The 21,971-nt window shown below is 48.0% G+C and overlaps 1 protein-coding gene across 1 annotated transcript; it reads right to left on the reverse strand.

The window, feature by feature from the left end:
- Positions 1 to 9,581: 9,581 nt before the first annotated feature.
- On the reverse strand, positions 9,582 to 20,408 carry CCKBR (cholecystokinin B receptor). Its single transcript, XM_019975875.2, has 5 exons — positions 20,170 to 20,408; positions 11,983 to 12,234; positions 11,582 to 11,831; positions 11,127 to 11,299; positions 9,582 to 11,002 (listed from the first exon to the last, which is right to left on the reverse strand). The coding sequence occupies exons 1-5, from the start codon at positions 20,318 to 20,320 to the stop codon at positions 10,464 to 10,466; spliced, it is 1,365 nt and encodes a 454-aa protein (XP_019831434.2). The 5' UTR covers positions 20,321 to 20,408; the 3' UTR covers positions 9,582 to 10,463.
- Positions 20,409 to 21,971: the final 1,563 nt, after the last annotated feature.

The raw sequence follows: 21,971 nt of genomic DNA on the forward strand, positions 1-21,971 counted from the left end.
CTAAGTTATATGGATCCTGCACACCAATAAGAAGAAAATGTAAACATCTTCTGAAACAATAAGGGAGGGCAGGTAAGCCAGTCTACAAGACCAGAGAGTAGGCTGTAGCACTGCCCCGCTCCTGAAGAACAAAGGAGCAATAGTTTCACCTGAGCATATCCAACACCTCCTAACCATGGAATCCTTTTTGGCTCTGCTGTGGTCTAAATGTATTACCCCAAAATTCATATGCTGAAACCCAACCCCCGAGGTGACGACATTACATATTGAGGACTTTTGGGGTGATTATATCATCTGAGCAGAACCCTCATAAATGGGATTAGTGCCCCTATAAAAGAAGCCCAAGGAAGCGCCACTGCTCCTTCCACCTTGTGAAGTTACAGCATAAAGATGGCCATCTAGGAGTCAGGTTCTCACCAGATGCCAAACCTGCTAGCACCTTGGTCTTAGACTTCTCAGCCTCCAGAACTGTAAAAAATAAATTTCTGTTGTGTATGGGCCACCCAGTTTTTGACATTCTGTGACAGCAGCCTAAAAAGACTGAGACAGGCCCCTAGATGCTGCAGAGGAACCAGGAGGCTTGAGGCCCAGGGTGCGGAGCATTGGTCTTTCTGGAGAAGATGGGTTTTGAATCTGGAGACATCTTTTTGTGGCTTCAGATCACTAGTTCTGTGTTACTTCTTATTACTAAGTCACATCCTACTCTAGTTATTTTATTCCACACTGGCAGATATTGGCTTCAATAATATCACAACTAATCTCTTTCTACTTAATAATTAAGCTGATTTGTGATTTTGAGCAAGTCATTTCTGTTTTAACATCTTTGCCTGTAAAATGGGGATAATGCAGCCATCTCAAGATATTACCATATTAGAACAAGAGAAAGTACTCTGAAAGGGTTAATTAAACATTATGTGACTATGAAGCAGGATTATTAAATACTTGCATTTTGTCAGATCACAACAGTTAAAACCCAGCCCAACAGTTACAGCAGTGTCTTCCAAGTTCTGCTGGGTGGGAGGCCAGCCAGTCATCAAAACATGTTAGAATTAAGGTTTACCCAGGCAGCTACTTCTGGGCTTCGCAGCAGCAGGCGTTCCTCCTGTCCATGGTGAGGGTCCCCTCTTGCTGGACTAAGTGAGCACACTGGCTCTCCTCTTAAGTCCCTCCTGTCCCCAAGATAAGTTCCTACCATCTATTTCCCTTTCTTCTTCTTGCCCATCTATTTCCCCTCCCCACTGATCACTCTCTCAAGCAGCCCCTCCCTCTCATCCTAGCCCCTTCCTTTCATTACCTCCTCCTCTCATTAGTCTCCCCAGCCGCTCCCCCTCCTTCTGACCAAGCCAGTTTTCTTTGTAGATCTTTTCTGTGGCCTCCCTGTTCCGAAAGCCCATTGCAGCCAGCGGCACCTCTGCGCACCAGCCTCTCTCCCTCCTCTCATCCCAGCCGTTCCTGGCCTTAGCCGTTTCCTGTGCGTGGTTCAGGTTGCAAGTTAAAAACGTGTAGCTCACCGGCTCCACGTGCGCCGGCGGGAAGGGGGCCTAAGGGGCGGGGCTAAGGGAGGACGGTGCCTCTGCCCCTAAGAAGCAAGCAGATCCGATTTTCCCTGGGGCTCATCGTAGCGAGGTGACTTACAGGTTGGTATCAACCTGAACCTCAAGTTTTGCATGTCATGTGTAGCAGGGCCTGGCGCATGAACCACCCCTCCCTTGGGCACTCCTCACGTGTCTGCATCTCCTCCAGAACTAGCTTGGTCTCTCCTTCAGAACCTGCCCTTGAGAGGACTTGCCGGGAGGCAACAAGACCTGGCAAAGACCACACAAGCCCAACCTAATACCCATTTATGGGAAGGAGTGTCCTTGTTTGTGCACTCTCTATAAAATAACTTATTTTATAATAATTGTTTTTGTAATTGTTAAATTATAACTGCTGTAATTAAAATGATTATTCAAGGAATTCACTGAATTGAAATTGTATTTCTACAAGCACTAGCAGTATTTGTCCTTTAAAGGCTGAAATTGACCTCCTAAAGCAGCCCACAGGACTGGATAACTCAATGGAAAACTCAGCAGAGGTCTAGGCTACTACCTGGGCTTCCTACGTGGCTCAGTGGTAAATGCAGGAGGAGCAGGAGACTCAGGTTCGATCCCTGGGTTTTGAACATCTCCTGGAGGAGGAAGTGGCAGCCCACTGCAGTATTCTTGCCTGGAGAATCTCATGGACCGAGAAGCCTGGTGGGCTATAGTCCATGGGGTTGCAAAGAGTTGGACAGGACTGAACGGCTGAGCATGCAGGCATGCAGGGCACTTTCGAGGAAAGATTATATTTTGAACAAAGGCATAAAAGGTTGCTCTCTTTGCAAACCCCTCTAAAAGAAGGGATTTCCTGAAAGTGAGATAAAGTTAGGGAATTGGATTTCTTCATCTATGTATAATGTGTCCCCATCTCCTATGCTCTGTTCCTCCTCTGACAGCATACTGAGGTTTGTCTGATCCCTTAACTGGGTTTAAAGGGATTTTTGTGTGTGTGTGTGAGGTATAAATCTTCAGAAAAGGTGAGAAAAAAGAGATTATGAGAAAATTTTGGAAACTGAAAAATAGATAGATAGGTGTCTAATGACTTAGTTGACCTAAGTAAGCAGATATAACAGGGGAAACCAAAGAACTGCCACACCTAAATGGCAGAACCCTCCAAAGGCCTAGGAATTGGTGGTTCAAGATATTTCTGGAAGTTTAGGGGGTGGGGAATAAAAGAAGATTGGTTGAAAGCTGTTGAAAAAAAAAAAAGATTTCTAGATCCCTTAGCTAACTCTCTACTGTTCTTCTCTTTGGCAGAAGACAGGAGATCTGTCTGGAGAAGATAAAATTGAAGGTCCTTCAGGCACATTTGAAGACAGGGATACCATAAAACAATCTTAAGTATCCATATGCACAGTAAATGCCCCATCAAGCCTACTCCCATGCCAAAGTCTTTTCCCACTGGCTCTCCAAATGCTGGAAACCAGGTCTTTATTCTCTCCAGGAAATTGGAGAAGTTCTCTAGGACATCTCACCAGCCAATGAAGAAAGAACTGAAGGTCTTAACATCTGGAGATTCCAACAAATAGCTTAACTATATCACCCTATAAAGAAGCTCCCAGAAGACAAGCTCCATCCACTGCTCAGACTTCCAATCAGCTATCAGTCCTCCACTGTTAAACTAAGTCCTGCCCTACTGTGAGCAGGATGGACCTGTACAATTCCAAATTCCAAAATTAATAGCCACTATTGTAGAGCAAAGGATCAGAAGTCAAATGACTTTGGTCTTCAAAAGCATATCTTCAAAATATAGGTTAAAAAATTCCCAACCTGGAATTCTATATCTGGCCAAACTAGGAATCCAGTGTGAGGGTGAATTACATATATAGATATAAAGACTTCCCTGGTGGCTCAGATGGTAAAGAATCTGCCTGCAATGCAAGAGACCAGGTTTCAATCGCTGGGCCAGGAAGATCCCCTGGAGAAGGCAATGGTTACCCACTCCAGATTCTTGCCTGAAGAATTCCACACACAGAAGAGCCTGGTAGGCTACAGTCCATGGGGGTCGCAAAGAGTTGAACATGACTGAGCAACTAACACTTTCAGACATAAAGATTACTTTCCTAAAGTTTACTTTCCATGAATTCTTTCTCAAGAAGCTATTAGGATATGTAAGGGCCAAGACTAAGAAGCTTTCTTGTTTTGGGTGAAAGACTTAAAAGAGCATCAAAAAATTTAATGATCAACATTAAAAATACTTTGTGCAATATTAAAAATGTTAAAATTTATGCAAAAAAATCCACGATGAACAAAAACATCAAAATGTTAAAGACAAAATCCAACAGGGTTGGATTAAGGTAAAGTGAGTTAGGCCAAGTTGTACAAGTGCAGAGTGGGATCCCATTTTTATTAAACACTCTGATATTTTGTTGGTTACGTACACAGCCTTGTGAAGTGAAACAGGATGACAAAGGGCTGGAATACAGGGAGGTGAATATCACTGAGGATCATCTTTGTGCCTGGATGTCACAATAACAAAAATTATGCTATTATTTTGGAGAAAGAAATGGCAACCCACTCCAGTGTTCTTGCCTGGAAAATTGCAGAGGAGCCTGGTAGGCTATAGTCCTTAGGCTCACACAGAGGTGGACACAACTTAGTGACTAAACAACAGCAGTGATATCTTATTATTTTATTGGGTGAGAAGGTGATATAGGAGTGTGTGTGTCTGGTTGGTGGAAATGAGAGTTAAACCCTCATCTTCCTTGGAGAGTGGCCAATAGATAATACTGCCAAACAGAAGAACCAGAAGTAATATTAGCATGTTATTAAAAGACATGGTAATAAATACTAGGAAAAAATGGATAAGAGATTTGAAAGTAATTCCCTCTGTAGGAGGGGAAACGAGCAGGTTAGAGGTCTGGGGACTGCTGTTTGTCTTGATATCGTAGAATACATGATTCTTTAAACTGTATGTGTGCTCAGTCGTGTCTGACTCTTTGTGACACCATAGACTAAGGTCCACCAGGCTCCGCTGTCCATGGGATTTTTCTGGCAAGAATACTGGACTGGGTTGCCATTTCCTTCTCCAGGGGCTCTTCTTGACCCAGGGATCGACGCCACATCTCCTGAATCTCCTGCATTGGCAGGTGGGTTCTTTACCACTGACCAACCTAGGAATTTCCTTTAAACTATGTGTATATATGACTAATAAAAATATTAAATAAGTAAATCAGTGTTTGAGATTAAAAAAAAAACTCTAAAGTACTCCTCATGGGAAAGGCAGAAGTTTACTGGACTTTATTACATGATGTTATTATTCAGTATTATTTTTATTTTGGATTACTTATGGCAGTGGCTACCAGCATGATCTCAATGCTAGGGTGTCTAATAATCTTCTGAGCTTGTGCATTTCCTTGGAAGACAGCTGCTCCAGCTCACGTAGCCTTCACAACTATATAGCAAGTCATGAAATATCTCCAAGTGAGGGATACCAACAGATGAGGGAAAGTGAGGCTCAGAAATAGAAAGTAACCAGTCAGAGCCAGTCACTCCATAGTTAATGGCATTGGGGCGTACTGGGTACCAGATCCTTCCAGTGAGATCGGTTTTCAGACCAAGTAACTGTTGTTAGCTCTTTACCCTGGAGCTGCGTATTGGTCTCCTTTGGCCAGATCCCCACTTTTGCTGCTAATTCTGGTTTGACCTGCATCACCTTTCAAGTTGGTGGGTGCAGCTGTTCCCTGACAATGTGAGGGCCCTCTACCTCTCTGGGTGCACTTATAGCCAGGCTTTCTACCTCAGCCACCCTATACGCTTCTCTTTTCTGGGATGAACTACAGATCCCCACATATAGGCAGCCCAGGGGCTGGCCTTTAAATTTCCTGAATTGCTGCTTGTTACTTCCTGGAGGGTTGTACGTGTGTGCTTGAGCTCAGTTACTCAGTCATGTCTGACTCTTTGTGACTCCATGGACTGTAGCCTGCCAGGCTCCTCTGTCCATGGGATTTCCCAGTCAAGAATATTGGAGTGGTTTGACATTTCTTATTCCAGGGGATCTTCTTGACCCAGGGATCAAACCCACGTTTCCAGCATTGGCAGGTGGATTCTTTATCACGGAGCCATCTGGGAAATCCATATGCCTAAATTTAGAAGGATCAAGGGATTATCTCTGGTTTAAGGCAAAAAAGTAGATCCCTCCGCACTCCCCCCTCCTCCGGGGATCCCCCCCCTCCTACAGATTGAGTCCCACCTGGAACACTCTGTCCCTGTCCAGGTGGAATCTTTGCACCTGCCTTTCCTTGCCCACGTGCAGTGTTAGCCCTGTTCCCTGACACTTAGATGGAATCTTGTATCCTGTCAGGTAATGTCTTGTGTTCTGCCTTTCCCTCATTACTTGAAGCCCATTTGTTTCACCCTGAGAAATTTACTCAAACCAGCCTTACCATTTAAATAAATGTAACTTCCTCAAGAGCCCTTTCATGTCTTATCTCTTACTACTGACCCGTCAGGTGAGTATTCTGGAGCCCCAAACTGTTTTACTAAGACAAAGCGCCCAATTTGATTAAGACAATGTGCCTGTTTGGTTAAGACAAAGTACCTAAGACAAAGGGCCTATTTGGTTAACTATTTCCTTTCTCAAGATGTGGATACACGGCTGGGCTAGAATTGTTTCCAAAAGACTGAGCCCTACCTAAAGGGAGGTGTTAATCTTCATGACTGGTGCTAGCAACAGACCAAGCATCTGACTGAACAAGTGCCCCATAAGGTTGGGGGACAGTGAATGAGATTCAGAGAACAGGAAGCAGACAGAGAACCACGGTTAGAATCTGCAATAGGGACTGCCGCTTCCAGCATGGCCCCACTTATAGGCATTACATCCCAGCCCAAAGCTTTGACCTCAGATGGGGCCTGCTTGCTTCTCCACCCTTTCCATTTTCTTTTCTTCCTTCCCACCTCTCCTCTCACAGAGATAACTTGAAGGAACAGTCTTTCCTTAAAGAATCCCTTGCTTTCCACTAATCAGACCTGAGTAACCAGATTGTATGGTTGTCCAAGGCTCTGGCTTGAGTTGTCTGTGAGAGTTGTCTGGCACAAGACCCCCTGTGCCTGTTCACTGTGAGACTGTCTCTTTTCTGGTTTGTCCCCATATCTGAGACTTAGCTGGAAACCTGCCTTCTTGGAAGGTTTGAGGGGGATGAGATTTCCAGCACAACCGCCATCCTCAAGTTTTGTGGAACTGGCCTCCCTTTGGTGGCTTCCTTCCAGGCATGGAGATGCTAGAACTGGGGCTTCTGAAGGATCAAAAAAAATTAAAAAAAAAGCCTCTTGATGAAAGTGAAAGAGGAGAGTGAAAAAGTTGGCTTAAAGCTCAACATTCAGAAAACGAAGATCTTGGCATCCGGTCCCATCACTTCATGGGAAATAGATGGTGAAACAGTGGAAACAGTGTCAGACTTTATTTTTTTGGGCTCCAAAATCACTGCAGATGGTGATTGCAGCCATGAAATTAAAAGACACTTACTCCTTGGAAGGAAAGTTATGACCAACCTAAACAGCATATTCAAAAGCAGAGACGTTACTTTGCCAACAAAGGTCTGTCTAGTCAAGGCTATGGTTTTTCTAGCGGTCATGTATGTATGTTAGAGTTGGACTGTGAAGAAAGCTAACCGCTGAAGAACTGATGCTTTTGAACTGTGGTGTTGGAGAAGACTCTTGAGAGTCCCTTGGACTGCAACGAGATCCAGCCAGTCCATCCTAAAGGAGATCAGTCCTGGGAGTTCATTGGAAGGAATGATGCTGAGGATGAAACTCCAATACTTTGGCCACCTCATGCAAAGAGTTGACTCATTGGAAAAGACCCTGATGCTGGGAGGGATTGGGGGCAGGAGGAGAAGGGGACCACAGAGGATGAGATGGCTGGATGGCATCACCGACTCGATGGACATGAGTTTGGGTGAACTCTGGGAGTTGGTGATGGACAGGGAGGCCTGGCATGCAGCAATTCATGGGGTCACAAAGAGTCAGACACGACTGAGCGACTGAACTGAACTGAACTGAATACATTAATATATATTTCTTATAAATCACAATATTGCAGAAGACAATGTAATTCTTCCTATTTTACAGATGAGACTGAGACTCATTGAGATAAGTTGCACAAAATCACACAACTTTTAAAAGGCAGGACCACTGGTACCCAGATCTTCAACGTTTGAAGGAAGGCAAAACAGCTTAATGGAAGGAAACAAAGCTTTAGAGGCAGAAACCTGAGCTCAGTTCCTGTCTCCCTTCTAGCTGCAGGGCCTCACGCAACTCCCTTAAGCTTTCTCAGCTTCACTTTCCTCTTCTGTCAAATGAAGAGAAATGTTCTGGAGAAGAGTTTTGAGAATGAGATGAATTAGTATATATAAACTCCTGTCACACAGAATCAAGAAGCATTGGATTTCACCCCTACCCACTCCATCACTCCACCTTCTAGGCCCAGGCTCAGTCATCTTCCCATGACATCATGCTGTTCCCTGCCCAGGATGGGAAATCAGGCAGGAACATAAATAACTATGCTAGAAGAGAGAAAGCAGTAAGTACTCTATGAGCAGACAAGCTTTGTGAGGATGACCAAGCAGGACTTCACGGAGACAGTGATATTAAAATCTAGACCTGAAATGTTCTGTCAGATCTCCAGAGATGGAAAATAGATGGAAGGACCCCAAATTCCACATCAGGTAACTAGATCGGGCACAGGGTGACGGATGTGTTAAGTATTCTGTAGAAGAAAAGACTGCGCAGTGTGGGAAATGGCATTATTCAGGCTGTGCCTATGTGCTAGGTTCTAGGGTAGCCCTGGACCACCATACTTGAGCTCATATTCCAGGCTGAGAGGCTTGGAGTATGAGCTCTCCGTGACCTCATGAGCTATGAGTACCAGCCCTCCCTTGCTGAGCTCCCCACCACCATCTGACGGACATTAGGAACCTGGGCCCAAGCCGGAAGGACTGACAGTGGGGGAGCCTCTTCAAGGCTGTATCTCCTTCAGAAAGGATGGTGGGAATGAAGATCAGAGAGTGCCGTGAAGGCTGTGGGCAAACCTACTCCCACCCCCTGGAAAAGCTGGCATGAGTGAGCAAAGCTCAATATCTTGCTTTCCACAACTCCGACCAGCTGGGATTCTATTTTTAACCAGTACTGTCTTAGTTGACAGCTTGGAACGCCTTCTCCCTCCTTTTCTTCCTTCCTCCTGCCTCTTGCAGCCGAGAGCCCTGCAGAAAGGATGGATAGGAGCAGCTCAGAACTGGTAAACAGACCACTCTCCTTTCTCACTGCCCTTCACTCCATCCAGTGTTTGTTCCATGTTGTTAGTGGGTGGATTTTAGAGGCATTATTGGCTGTGAAGCTAATGGAGCTTACATCTCAGGGATCCTCACTTGCAGGGATCTCTTCCAAGGCCCTGGACAGTGTCCTAGCAATTTTGTAGCTGTAATTTTGAATTTTTTTTCTTAAAAAAGGGACACCCAATTTTATAAGCTCAAGGCCCACAAAGTTTGGGTCTGACACCAGAGGGTATGGCTTCTCTTCCACCTCCAGCTCAGTGTCTACTTCAATAAGATTATTCCTGTCTTGCTTTAATTTCTTGTATGACCTTGAGCTGCTTTCTTTCTTGTGCTGGGCCTCAGTTTCTCCACCTGTTACAAGATGAAGTGTCAAGGAGCCCTCTCCTAGCATACCACACCTCTGTCTATTTCTGTGCGTTCCCTCGGTGAGATCATCTGTTCTTCCTGGTTTGTCACTGTATGTGTGCAGGGGTGATTTGCTATCTCTGCCTCTCTCTGGGGCTGGATCAGTCTTATGGTCAACAGGGAGACTGATTTCCAGGACTTTCATTTAGGTTCAGCACCCCCCTACCTCCTTTCCCACTGCACCTCTCCTTGTTGCTGGCCAGTAAAAGGTGCTTCCACAGGTAACAGTGCATTAAAAGGTCCGACTCTAATTCTGTATATCTGTTATGTTCTGGCCCCATATTATTACAAATACACAGTGAATAAACTGAGTCTTAACATACAGTGCTTCCTTTTTTCATTAAAATTTTAATAAGCATCTATTAATACAGTACCCTAACAAGGGGACCACTTTAGGACAGTGTGCTTAGGAATGATGATGTGCCATGCGTATTCCACCCCTAACCTTATTCTCAGCTTTGTGACTCTGGTGTGAGGTGGGTCCAGGTTGACCACTCAGAGAGAATTCACACAGCCTCATCTAGACTCAGACCATGGGCTTTTTGGCAGGGGGTCATGCACAGGAGTGAGCAGCAGGGGGAGGGACCTGACAGAGAGGACTCCCAAATCCCATGCCCCCTCACATGCCCCAGAAAAGTCCAAAAAGGAAATTGAGGGGGAAACCAAGTCATTTATCATTTCTTGAAAAAGTCCGGTGAGGGGATTATTTAACTGGAAAGGAATGAAGGGACTTCTTAGTGCAAAACAGCTCGTTGGTCCGGGGAGTGTGAGATTAGGCAGGTTGGTGTTTGCAGCACTGATGGGGAAGGGCACTGTGAGGTCAAACTATGGGCACAGCGGAGCATCTCAGGAGTCATTCCTGTGCCAGGCTCCAGAGCCCTGAAAGATTCAATGCCCCTGCTATACGTGTGAGAGGCAGGTCAGCCCCTGTCGGTTTCCACAGTGTGGAGACAGTCCACGGCTAGGGACGCTGGGTCTGTCCAAGGTCAGTGCCATGGCTCTGTGTGCCAGGCTCAGTCCCTCATTGAGTGCCTCCTTTTCTGTGTGAGGGTCTGGTTTGTTTCCTTAGTGTCAGGTAAGCCACCCTTTCCTGGCCATTGGGGTTAGTCAGTCTCTCGTGTCAGCTGGTCTGCGTCTCTTGTGTGTTTGGACGGGGCTGAGCTGGTAGGAATCCGTCTGTCCTGCCTCAGCCCCGCTCCCGCTCCACCCCTCAGCCAGGCCCCAGCGTGCTGATGGTGGTATAGCTCAGCCTGGACAGTGAGGCGATGGAGGGGGTGGGAGGGTCCTCGTCCGGCAGAGGTCTGGGGCGAGCCCTTGGAGGCCGAGGACAGCAGCGGGTGCAGGTGTCAAGGCAGGCCTGGCGAAAGCGACGGTGCATGAAGCAGTAGACCAGGGGGTTGACACAGGCAGAGGCGTAGCTTAGCAAGTGGATGAAGGAGATGGGCGCACCCGAAAGTGCACGATGTGCGCCTGGGCCGTCGAAGGCGCGCCACGTGTTGGCGCTATACACGGGCAACCAACACAGGAAAAAAAGCACAACGATCACCAGTAACATCCGCACCACGCGCTTCTTAGCCAGCAGCTTGGCCTGGGCAGGCCGGGTGCCGGATCCTGGGCCAGGCGTGGGCGCGGTCAGCGCAGACATCTCCAATGCAGGCCGGGAGCGCGGAAGCTGTACATAACAGCCGTCGCCGTCCTCACCAGCCAGCCGGGTCTCAGACCGGCAACGTCCGTTCGCCTGGGCAGGACCTGAGCACAGACCGTGGGCGGTCAGATTTGGAGGCTGAATCCTTCAAAGCCCGCACATTTCCGCCCCACCCACTTTATGTCCCGCCCCTTCCCAAAGTCCCGCCCTCTCCTGGATTTCACACACCTTGTCCTGTGCCACCGGGCAGCCCTCCCTGACTTCCGACCCGGCTCTGGCTCTCGCTGTCACTGTCACCGTCAAAGCGAAGCCCTAAGTAGAGCTCACGGGAGATAAGCCCGTAGGCCACCGCCATAACCACCCCAGGCACGAAAAACAAGAGCAGGAGCAGCAGTACCGACCTGGAGACAGAGCGCAGACCAGTCAGTGCGGATCCCTGTCCAGCTATAATCACTGATGGAGGAAGACTGAACTGGTGTATCTAGGGCTGGTGACCACGTCCTAGAGGTAGAGGTAGGATTCGGGGTACAGCTGGTAAGGGCTAGAGAACTGGGGAGGAGCCCCGAATGGGGATCCCAGGGTGGTGGGTCGTGATAATTGTTGGAGCAAGATTCTGGGTAATGCTTCTGACTGATGGAAATAAGAGAAGGGAATTCTCAGGAATGGGTAATAGGCACCCTCACCAGGTTTGGCGAACCCGCGCACTGGGCCACCGGTGCATGCATTGCAAGACACGAGGCCCCGCTGGCTGCACGGCAGTGTACACTGGGTAGGGCACCATGAGCAGTCCCGACAGCATCCACGTGGCTACGATCACACGAGCCGCGTGGGAGCGCGTCTGCCACACTCGTGCCTGCAGTGGTCGGCAGATGGCGCTGTACCGCTCGAGGGCGATGGCCACGAGGCTTAGCGTGGACACGCTCACAGACACCCCTAGGAAGGAAGAGGAAAGGGTTACCTAGGAAACTTGCGCTACACATTCCCCAGTGTGACTTCCACACTCCAGACGAAGACAAACCCCTACATTCGGCAAGGACTTTAGGGGAGGAGAGGGCTAAGGGAGGCAGGGCGATTGTTCACCTACCCATGAAGTAGGAAACCGCCTTGCAGACGACTGTGCCGAAGATAAACGTGCCCATGAGATTGGGTAGGAGGGTGAAGGGCATGCAAGCCACAGCCAGCAGAAGGTCGCTGACTGCCAGTGAGAGCAGGAAGGCATTGGTGACGGTCCTCAGACGGCGGCTCAGCCCCAGGACCACGATGATGAGCACGTTTCCTCCAACACTCATCAGAAAGATCACAGCATACAGGGTGACCCTAATGGCCAGCTCCAATTCTGGGTAGGAAAGAGGTGAGGTGGCAGCAGGGGGTCTGGCCCCCACTCAGCTGGGCTGTCCAGTCTCACTTATTCCCAAATCTTTAAGCCCTACTACCCAGCCAGATCCCCTGATTCCCAAATCCTCCCCCTTCCCCACTGGCCCAGGACCCACTCAGTAAATGGTGAACTTGAATTTGTTACCCTTTTAACCTCTAGAAGCCTAGTTGAAGTGGCCTAACTCTACCCTTCCTTAAGAAACCCTATCTGTTCTCAAGCTTTGCTCCAAATCCTTCTTTCTCTTTGCAGCCAAACTTCTTGAAGAGATTATTTGCATCTTTTCATCCACTCCTCAATCTATTACAATCCAGTGATCTCTTCCCCATTACTGTTCATAAGTGTTCATTACACTTCTTTTCATGGTTACTAAGCTTTAACTACCAAATCCAAAGGTCCCTTCTCAGCCTATTCTACTTAATGACCTCCTGGTATCATTCAACCCTGCTGACTGCTATCTTTTGAGACACAGGTCTGATCGTGTCTTTAATGTCTTAAAAAACAACAATAATCACTAAACAGACAAGCCAAAGACCCTTTACCTACTCTCAACTGTCTTCAGCTTGTCATCAAGATTCTCCCAGAACTGGCCTTTTCTTCCTCTCACCTCATTCCTGCAATGCACTCATTTAAGCCACCAGATGACTCAGTTTCTGGGAGGCATCAGGTGCACTCATGACTCTCCTTTGCTCACGTTGGTTTCTCAGCCTAAACTGATCTTTCACTGCTCCCCCACCACTGTTCATACCCTCCTCCCCCCATTGAAAGTGAAAGTGAAGTAGCTCAGTCGTGTCTGACTCTTTAGGACCCCACGGACTGTAGCCTACCAGGCTCCTCCGTCCATGGGATTTTCCAGGCAAGAATACTGGAGTGGGTTGCCATTTTCCTTCTCCAGGGGATCTTCCCCACCCAGGGATTGAAACCAGGTCTCCCGCATTGTAGGCAGATGCTTTACTGTCTGAGCCACCAGGGAAGGACTCTCAATATTAAACTTGTTTTCTGTTATCTGGTGAACTACTTAACCATTGTCATTCAAGACTAGGACTGACTGCTCCCTCCTCTATAAGGCCTCTCTGGAAACCTTATTTGGAGCTAATCTCCCCTTCCTCTGACCCATGCATGTTCCCTACACACCTGTTAGAACGGCCTTTACTTTCTGCCTTGTATTTTAATTATCTATAAACATTCCCTCTCACTCCACAAGCATTTGCAGAGGATTATCTTTATACTAGGCACTGGGGACAAAGATGAACATGACAAATGCCCCGAGAGCTGTCATCTGAGAGCTCACATTCTAGAAGTCTAGAGGGAAACTCAGACATATAAATAGATATCTGTCACACAGTGTGGTAAGAAGTGAGGTTGAAGAATAACAGAATGCTCTGGGAGCTCACAGGAAGGACACGTAGCACTGCTGGGCTAGACAAAGGGCTGACCCCGTTCACTTGTGTCATTGCCTGTTGGGGGGAAGGATTCATCACTGGGCTGCCATATCACAACCAAGACAAAACTGATTTGAATTAAACTGGACCCAGTCACCCCTGCCCATGGCCTCAGTGTGAGGGAAACTGGAGGTTGGAAGGAAAGAGGGCAGGGACAGAGCCTACCAGGTTGGGGAGATGGAAGGGCCCAGAGCTGCATCATTCTCCATAGCCCCATACATTGGCTGACTTTTGCCTTAACTCCCAAATTAAACTGTTTTCCCCCCCATATCAATAGTTACATACTTACCCAGAAGTTGTTGTAGACTTCAAGGAAGTACTATTTACAAGAAATCTCCTAACTGAAATGCCTGCAATGCAGGAGACACAGGAGATGTGGGTTCGATTCCTGGGTTGGGAAGATCCCCTGGAGAAGGAAATGGCAACCCACTCCAGTATTCCTGACTGAAAAATCCCATTGTCAGAGGAACCTGGCAGGCTACAGTCCATTGGGGTCGCAAAAAGTCAGACATGACTGAGCGACTAAGCAGTACAGTACCCTCCCTGAATCCGGGAATGACATTACTTTCTCAGAGCACACAGCAAGTGAGGAGCCGAATCAGAACAGAATCTTGTCTCTACATTTCCAAAATGCTTTGTCTCCTGCTGCTCCCTCACTTCTCTGTCATTCATCACGCTGCCACTACCAGACTCTACCCTGGCATTTCTTACCGTATTATGATGTTCATGTTCTGTCTCTGCCACTAGACTATGAGCTCTTGAGGGCAGGGGCAATGCCCACCTTGTTCTTCAGCATGTCCCTAGCATTTGGCATAATGCTTCCTGCACAGGAGGTGTTAACACCTGCTTGCTAATGAATCTTAACTGGATCTCTGTCACTGTCCACATACACGCATCTGCTCTGCTTCTCCTCATCCCTCCTTCATCTCTGTGCTTCTAAAGCTCCAGCATGCACTCTCCTTGCTGCCTCACTGCCTCTGTTTCTTTGGAGACCCATGTTGGAGAATCTTTTGGGTGGTACAGGGGAAGGGGTCAATAACAGGCTGTGATTTGGAATGTGTTACTTTTACTATTATACACAAACTGTCTATGTCTCATTTAGAAGCTGGGATCCCTCTCTGCAGGGGAGGCTTATGGAAGGTGTGCATGTGTATGTGTGTGTATAGGGGGAAATAAAGAACATTTGGGAGGGGGGATCTCTGTCAGAGAGGTCCTTGGACCCAAGAAAATAGAACAGGTGGTCTATCTTGCATTTTTGTGTGTGTCTCCTTTCAGTTCACTGCCCCTCTATGCCCTTCCCCTCTCCTCCCATCCCTTATCTCTCTAGTTCTGTCATCTCTCTCACATCCTCCTCTGTCCTCTGGATGTTTCTCTTCAACTAGATTTTTCTTTTTTTTGGCTGCACTGTGGCGCCCTGGCAGTGACAGCACTGAGTCCTAACCATTGGACCACCAGGAGTTCCCTTTCTACTAGTTCTTGATTCAGTAACCACACCTAAAGTTTGGATGACACTATAAATTGTGAAAAGCTCATTTCTCATTTATTCATCTGGGGTACAGCCATCAGTGCCTTGACAGTCTACCTGTGGGTGTCATTCTGCTGGGGATGAATATGTGCTAAATCACTCAGTCATGTCGGACTCTTTGTGACCCTATGGACTGTAGCCTGCCAGGCTCCTCTGTCCATGGGATTCTCCAGGCAAGAATACTGGAGTGGGCTGCCACACCCTCATCCAGAGGATCTTCCTGACCCAGGGATTGAACCCGTCTCCTACGTCTTCTACATTGGCAGGTGGGTTCTTTACCACTGTGCCACGCCAGCAGATCAGAAATCAGACCAGGGGACTCAGAAGACTGGAACAGTTCAGTTCTGCTTCTGGTATCTAGAGCATCTGCATTTGTTCTGTCCAGATGAGGGCATACAAGTGTGGGTACAAAAATCCAGATGAGTCACATAAAACAAGAACAGGCTTTTCTAAGAAATGATTCCACAGAACAGTGAAGCTGCTGATGCCTCAGATCCTGCCGTTCACTGGTGTCTTGGATTTGGTTACCCATCACACAGACATCAAAGTAGTACCCATGCTTCTGTGGTGAGCATGCGTATCATCCAGCTGATTGTGAATGAGAGCAGAGTAAGCCTTGGGAATACTTGAGTATTAGAGATGATATCTGGGTGGGTGAGATTGACACATATTTCTGTGGGCAATATCTGGAGAAGGGTAACAGCTATGTGTCTATAGGTAATATCTGATTGAGTGTGGGTTACCTTTAAGTTTAGATAATATCTAAATAAGTGTTGTAACATTTGAATGAGCCAGGGTCTACAGATAACATCTCATTTTGTAGGTAACATCTACAGGAAGCATGGGTTACATTCAGAGGTCTGTATGTGAATGAGGGAAATATCCAGCTGATGGTGGTCCTAGATGACTGAGCAGAAGTAATATGAAAGTGTATGTGGGCAATATTTAAGTGAGTGTAAATATGAGATGTTAACAGATTAGGATGTTAACCTGATTGAGTAAAATAACAGCGTCTGAGTGACCACAGGTAGTATTTGAGTCTTTGCAGGTATTATCTGAATATGTAAGAGTTATATCTATGACTTTATAGGTAATACCTGGAGATGGGTTCCTTAAGTAAGCATGAGTAATATTTGATTATATGTGGATAATAAAAAGTGAAAGCGTGTGTGTTTGATGGATGAGTAACATCGAAATGACAGTGGGTAATATTAAAGTAAGTGTGGGTGGCGTCTGTTTTTCTGTGGGTAGCTTCTTTTTTTCCCATTTTATTTATTTTGTAAATTGCAGTATAATTGCTTTACAATGTTGTGTTAGTTTCTGCTGTACAACAACATGAATTAGCTGTGTGTATATGCACGTCCTCTCCCCCTGGAGCCTCCCTCCCACCCCTCCTCCTTCCACCTCTCTAGGTCATCACAGAGCTGAACTCCCCGTGCTATACCGTAGCTTCCCACTAGCTATCTGTTTTACAAGTGGTAATGCATATCTATCAATGCTATTCTCGCAATTTGTCCCACCCTCTCCCTCACGTTCTGTGTCCACAAGTCCTTTCTGTGTGTAGTTTCTGAGTGAACATCGGAAACATTTAAGTGTATGTGGATTATATCAGAATAATGTGGGTAACAGCCACGTTTCTACTGGTAGCACTGGGTGAGCCTGGGTGAGATGTGTCTGCAGGGGTTATAGCTGAGTGAGTGTGGCTGACAGTCTCTGCCGGGTGTGTGTAGGCAGCAGCATCTAGATGACTTGGGCTCTGAATCACTGCACATTCTGCTTGCTCAAGGTCCCTTACTCTATCAACTAGCCCCTCTTCTGCGCTTCAACCTTCCTCTCTCTTGGCCCATTCCCCATCAACATTTAAAAAATGGTTTTTTCTCTGCAATACATACACATTCAAAAGACAAACTATATGTGCAGGTGCATGTACACACACACACACACACTTCCCCAACCTCATGTTATTTCTAGAACTATCCTGTTTTTTCTTTGTCTCTCTATCTTCAAAACATATGGAAGTTTTTATCTGCATGCCTTGGTTCACTTCTCATAACCCCTTTTCCATGGCCCAAACTTCAACTGACCGTAGTCAGTAATAATACCCTAACCCTAACCCCACAGCTCCTCCTAGGATGTCCTTTCCATTGAATCTGAAGGATGTTATTCTGACCTTATCTGACTTATACTGGCAGCATGTGATACCTTGTTTGAAATTTTCCTTTTTTTTTTTTTTCTTCCTTGCCTTCTTGTCTCTCTAATGGTTTCATCTAGATCTCCTTCATGGACTCCTCTTCTTCTGCTTGGCTTTTAAAAATTGGTCTTCCTCAAGGTCCTATCCCAGGACCTCTTTTTTTTTTTTTTAATCTGACACAATCTTTGTATGATTTAATCTAGTTTCATGGCTTTCATTACCTCCTCTAGACAAACAAAAACCTTTCAAGTCTGCATTTCCAGCTTGTATCTCCCAGATCCTTGGATTTAATAGCTTACTGGGCAACTCCACCTGGATATTTCACTGGCATTTAAACTCAGTGGGTTCCAAATTGAATGGATAATGTCCTCCTTCAAATCTATTTCTGCTTCCTTATTATCCTCCATATACAGCACAACAACCATCTAGTTGTCTAAGTCAGAAACCTAGATGTCATCCCTTGACCTCTTCTTCCCTCTCCATTTCTAATAAATCATCAAGTTCTGTGGATTACACTTCCTGAAGTGTTTCTCCAATCCATCCAGTTCTCTCCATCTCCACTGCCAGTAGCTTAGCCTAAGCCAGTACCATCTTTCACCAGGGCCAATGTAACATAATAGCCTTCAAAGGGATGCCCCTCTGCCCATCTCTTGTCCTCCAATCCACCCTCTTTACTACAGAACTAATCCTGGCAGCACTACTTCACCTTTCAGCAGTTTCCATTGACCTCGGGATAAAATCTATACTCCTTAGACAGTTCCATACATTTTTCTGGAATCTCTCTAGGCTGGTCTTCATCCTGAGTGTTCATTATTCCTCTCTTATGGTACATGTTCCAGGCGCTCAGAAACTGTGATACACTGAACGAAAGTGCCATGGATTTAAACTCCGGGCTGTTTATACATACTGTTCCTCTGCTTGAGATGCTTTTTGCCTTTTCTGCCCCTTCATTTGGCTGACTTTCCCTCAGCTTTTTTATTTTTAAATTTTTCATTGGAGGATAATTGCTTCACAGTATTGTGCTGTTTTCTGCTATACATCACCACAAATCAGCCACATGTATACAATATGTCCCCTCCTTCTTGAACTTCCCTCCCATCTCCCACTGCCTCCCACTCTAGGTTGTCACAGAGTAGTTCCCTCAGCATTTTAATTTTTATTTCAGTTTACCCTTTACCTCCTCAGCAGGCCAAATTTGATTCCCAAGGCTAAGCTAGGCTAGAGGTGCTCCTCTTCTGAGTTCCCACATCCCTCTCAAGTCACGGCCCTCTTTGTCTGGCAATTCCCTGCTTACTTGTCTGTCTCTGCGGCTGAACTGTGAGCTCCTTGAAATAAGAACGGTGTCAGTTTTGTTTTACTCCTGTCCCTAGTGCCTAGCACAATCTCTGATTCAATAAATATTTGTTGAGTGAAAGTATCCAAGTGCAAGAATGAGAGAGTATATAACAATGAGCTGAGAAAGTATTTGATATTTTATGGAGGTAAATAAATCCTTCAATTACAATTTATTCCCACTTTCCCTTCTAGAGCATGGAATAATTTCCTTCTGTTTAATGCTGTTCCCTCTCCTGGAATCCCACTTATTACTTTTCTGCCTCCTGAACTCCAACTTCAAGATTCCCTCTGTGAAGTTTTCAGATCCCATCTCCTTTGGGTGCCCACAATTTTGTCCCTCTTATGGGAATTCTAAATGCTGACTGTGGTTTCTCAAATTGGTTTTTGTCTCTTTCCTGCATTGAAGATGAGAGTCCAGACTGGCTCTAGTTTAGTCCTGTGTGCCTGGCACCTAGCCTAGGGACTATAGTAGCAGCTGTCTAGTAACCACTTAAGGAAAGAAAAGGTATGGGAAGGGGAAAATATGACTGGAGCTGGGTCATCAAGAAAATGTAGATGTTGAGTGACGGGAGGAGTGAAAGTCATTTCCAGGACTGGGTGAGTGAGAGCGGCCTGAGGATGGGAGGGAAAGGTGGCACAAGGGGATGGGATGATGAATGGGGCAGCCAGGCTCTAGAAGGGTGAAACCTAAGGAAAGGCAGGTTGGAGAGGGGGCTTGGAAGGGACCTAGAGACATTACTTGGAGACACCAAAAGAGAGAGGGTATAGAGCCTTGAGAAGAACTCCAGCTTGGGAGACAAGGAGATTTGAGGAAGAGGGCAATGGAGAGCAGATCCCAATCCAATGTCCAGCCTAATTCAGGTTAGGAGATCTCTTGGGGAAGGCAAAGGGTTGGGGTGGGCAACACAGGAGACTGTAATTGTTTGTAATTGACTGTAACTTCCCATTCCCATTGTAACTGCCTCTGCCCGCAGCCAGTCCCCTTCATCCCCCCAATCTTGCCTTTCTTCCTTCCTTTCCTTTCCCAGTGAGGCTCCCTGAACTGACTGCAAAAGGAAAGGAGAGACTTGGAAGGGATTGGCCAGAGGAGGTCCTTGCTTTCCCACTGTCTCTGTCTAGCAGTGGGCTGTGTGTTGGTGAAGGTGATGCGTTTTGGGGGTGACCAAGAGCTCTGGGGGTGGCGAGGGGGCTAGGGTGTGAAGGGACTCTGACCAGGTAGTGTGAAGCTGGGATGGAGTTTTATGAGCTGTGGAGGACAGATGTGTCAGGGGAGCTGTCTGGGGACGGAGGGAGTACTATGAAGGGATAGTGTGGGCTATCCCTTTGAGGAGGCTATGGGGGCCTCTGTGAGTGTTGTGGGGTGCAGTGAGAAGGAGCTCGCGGAGGGGGCTTAGGGAGGCACCCACCTCGTGTCCCGGCTCCGCGGATGCGTGGGGGCTCACAGCTGAGGTTGCCGGTGCCGCTGCCGTTGAGGAGGGGGCCCCCCGAGCGGCACAGGGAAGCCCCCGGCCCGGGTCCGGATCCCAGCACGCTCCGGTTTGGCTTTAGCAGCTCCATTGCCACGGCTCAGCCGCCGCCTCCCAGTGCTCGCCCGGGCGAGCTCCCGCTGCGGCTCCACCTGCTCCCGCCGCGATTCCGGCTGAGGCTCGCGCCCCGCCTGGTTCCCGCCCCCAGCCTTGGCCCCTGTCCCTCCGCTCTTCCTCTGCGCGCCCCGCCTCTGCTCGCCTCCCTCCCAAGCTCGGGACCGCCTCTGTCCTGCCAGGTGACTCTCCGCCCCCCTCTCCAGCTCCTGACTTACCAGCGCCCCTCCGCCCCTCGCCCGGGGGCTGTCTTGCTTCCCGCCCGGGGGGCTGTCCGCACTCCACCCCCTAGATTTCTCCCTTCTTCTCTTAGAGATTTCCTTCCCGTCCACTCCCCTTCACCAGCGTCCCGGTTCCGGGGAATTCTCGGGAGCGTGTGTATCTGTGTGTGTTGGCGAGGTTTGGGGAGAGGTTAGTAGTGGATGGAGAGGTAGCGGGGAGAAGGGAGGCTGGGTAAGAAGGCAGCGTTAAGAGGGACAGGGTAAGGCGCGGCTGCCGCAGGGTTTAGCATCTTTTCCTGGTGGGTCGGGGAACCAGGAGGTGGCCACCGAGACGCTGGGATCACCGGCTGCAGCGCAGACACCTTAGCCCGCGGGAAGCGCCACGGTACCCAACTATGCCGCAGTGGCCGCAGTGACCGTGACACCATCGCTGGTCGTTCCCTGCAGCTCTTTGCCTCGGGGCAGGGGTAGCCCCTGCATCTGTTCCCCGCACCCTCACCTCCTACATCAGGCCCAACACCCAGGCTTCCACGCAAAGCGCCCAAGGAACCCTCCCCAGCGGGCAACGATGTGGAATGGGGCAGCATTTCCGCCCCGCTGGGGAAAAGGGCTGCCTGGAGGAAGAATGACTTGGGGATCGAGGGGCGGCCGGGGTAGCGGCGAGAACTCCCCGGGATAAACAGGAGTGAGGTGGGGTGAAGGTGGGGTATGGTTCGCCTCCCAGCCCAGCGCAGGCTTAACCCGGGAGGAGGCGGCTGACTTTCTCTGTGGTCTCCAGGCAGCGCCCACCCTCACCCGACGCACTGAAGCTCCCTGTTTGTTCTCAGCGCAGGTGTAGCAGCCGGTGTAGGGAGTCAGGTTCCCACGGTGGGGCGGGGGGTTGAGGGGGTTGGGGACTGGAAGGGGAGCACTGGGGTGCACCAGGAACACAGCTGAATGGGGCATGCGCAGGACTGCGGTCGGTTCAGCTACTTGGGTAGGACTTGCCTCCACTAATGTTTTCCCCCTGCTCGATGTCATTCTTCTTCATTCCAAAGAAACTTCAACTAACGGGGAATTTCATTCTCTGGCCTGACAGCAGTAGCTGTCAGAGGTGGGAGTTATCAAAGAGAACATTAGACTGGGGGCGAGGTCTGAGTTTATGGGGAATTCAGAGACTTATCCAGTCAGTCTTTGGAAGAGGACCTGATCCAGCTAGTACTGAGTTTATAGAGGCTAAAGATATTGAAAGAGGATTTAAGCCTGTGGTCAGTGGGAATGTCGTCAACCCAACCCCCCCTCTCCTGGCACTGCCTGCCTTCCCCACCATAGCAGCCCGATTTGCTGTTTGTTCAGCTCCAGCACAGGTGAGGGCTCAGATAACCTGCTGAACTTTTCCCATATTGGATGAAGGTAGGGTGTGGGGGC

This window comes from Bos indicus, chromosome 15 (genome assembly GCF_029378745.1).
Source record: "Bos indicus isolate NIAB-ARS_2022 breed Sahiwal x Tharparkar chromosome 15, NIAB-ARS_B.indTharparkar_mat_pri_1.0, whole genome shotgun sequence".
NCBI classification, from domain to species: Eukaryota; Metazoa; Chordata; class Mammalia; order Artiodactyla; family Bovidae; genus Bos; species Bos indicus.

Excerpts from the sequence above, each read along its gene's own strand:
- CCKBR (XM_019975875.2), bottom strand. The coding sequence starts at position 20,320 with ATGGAGCTGCTAAAGCCAAACCGGAGCGTGCTGGGATCCGGACCCGGG. Across the intron at positions 12,235-20,169 it reads CCGCGGAGCCGGGACACGAG|AATTGGAGCTGGCCATTAGG; the intron begins GTGGGTGCCTCC and ends TTTCCTACCCAG. Across the intron at positions 11,003-11,126 it reads GCCCGGTGGCACAGGACAAG|GTCCTGCCCAGGCGAACGGA; the intron begins GTGTGTGAAATC and ends GTCTGTGCTCAG.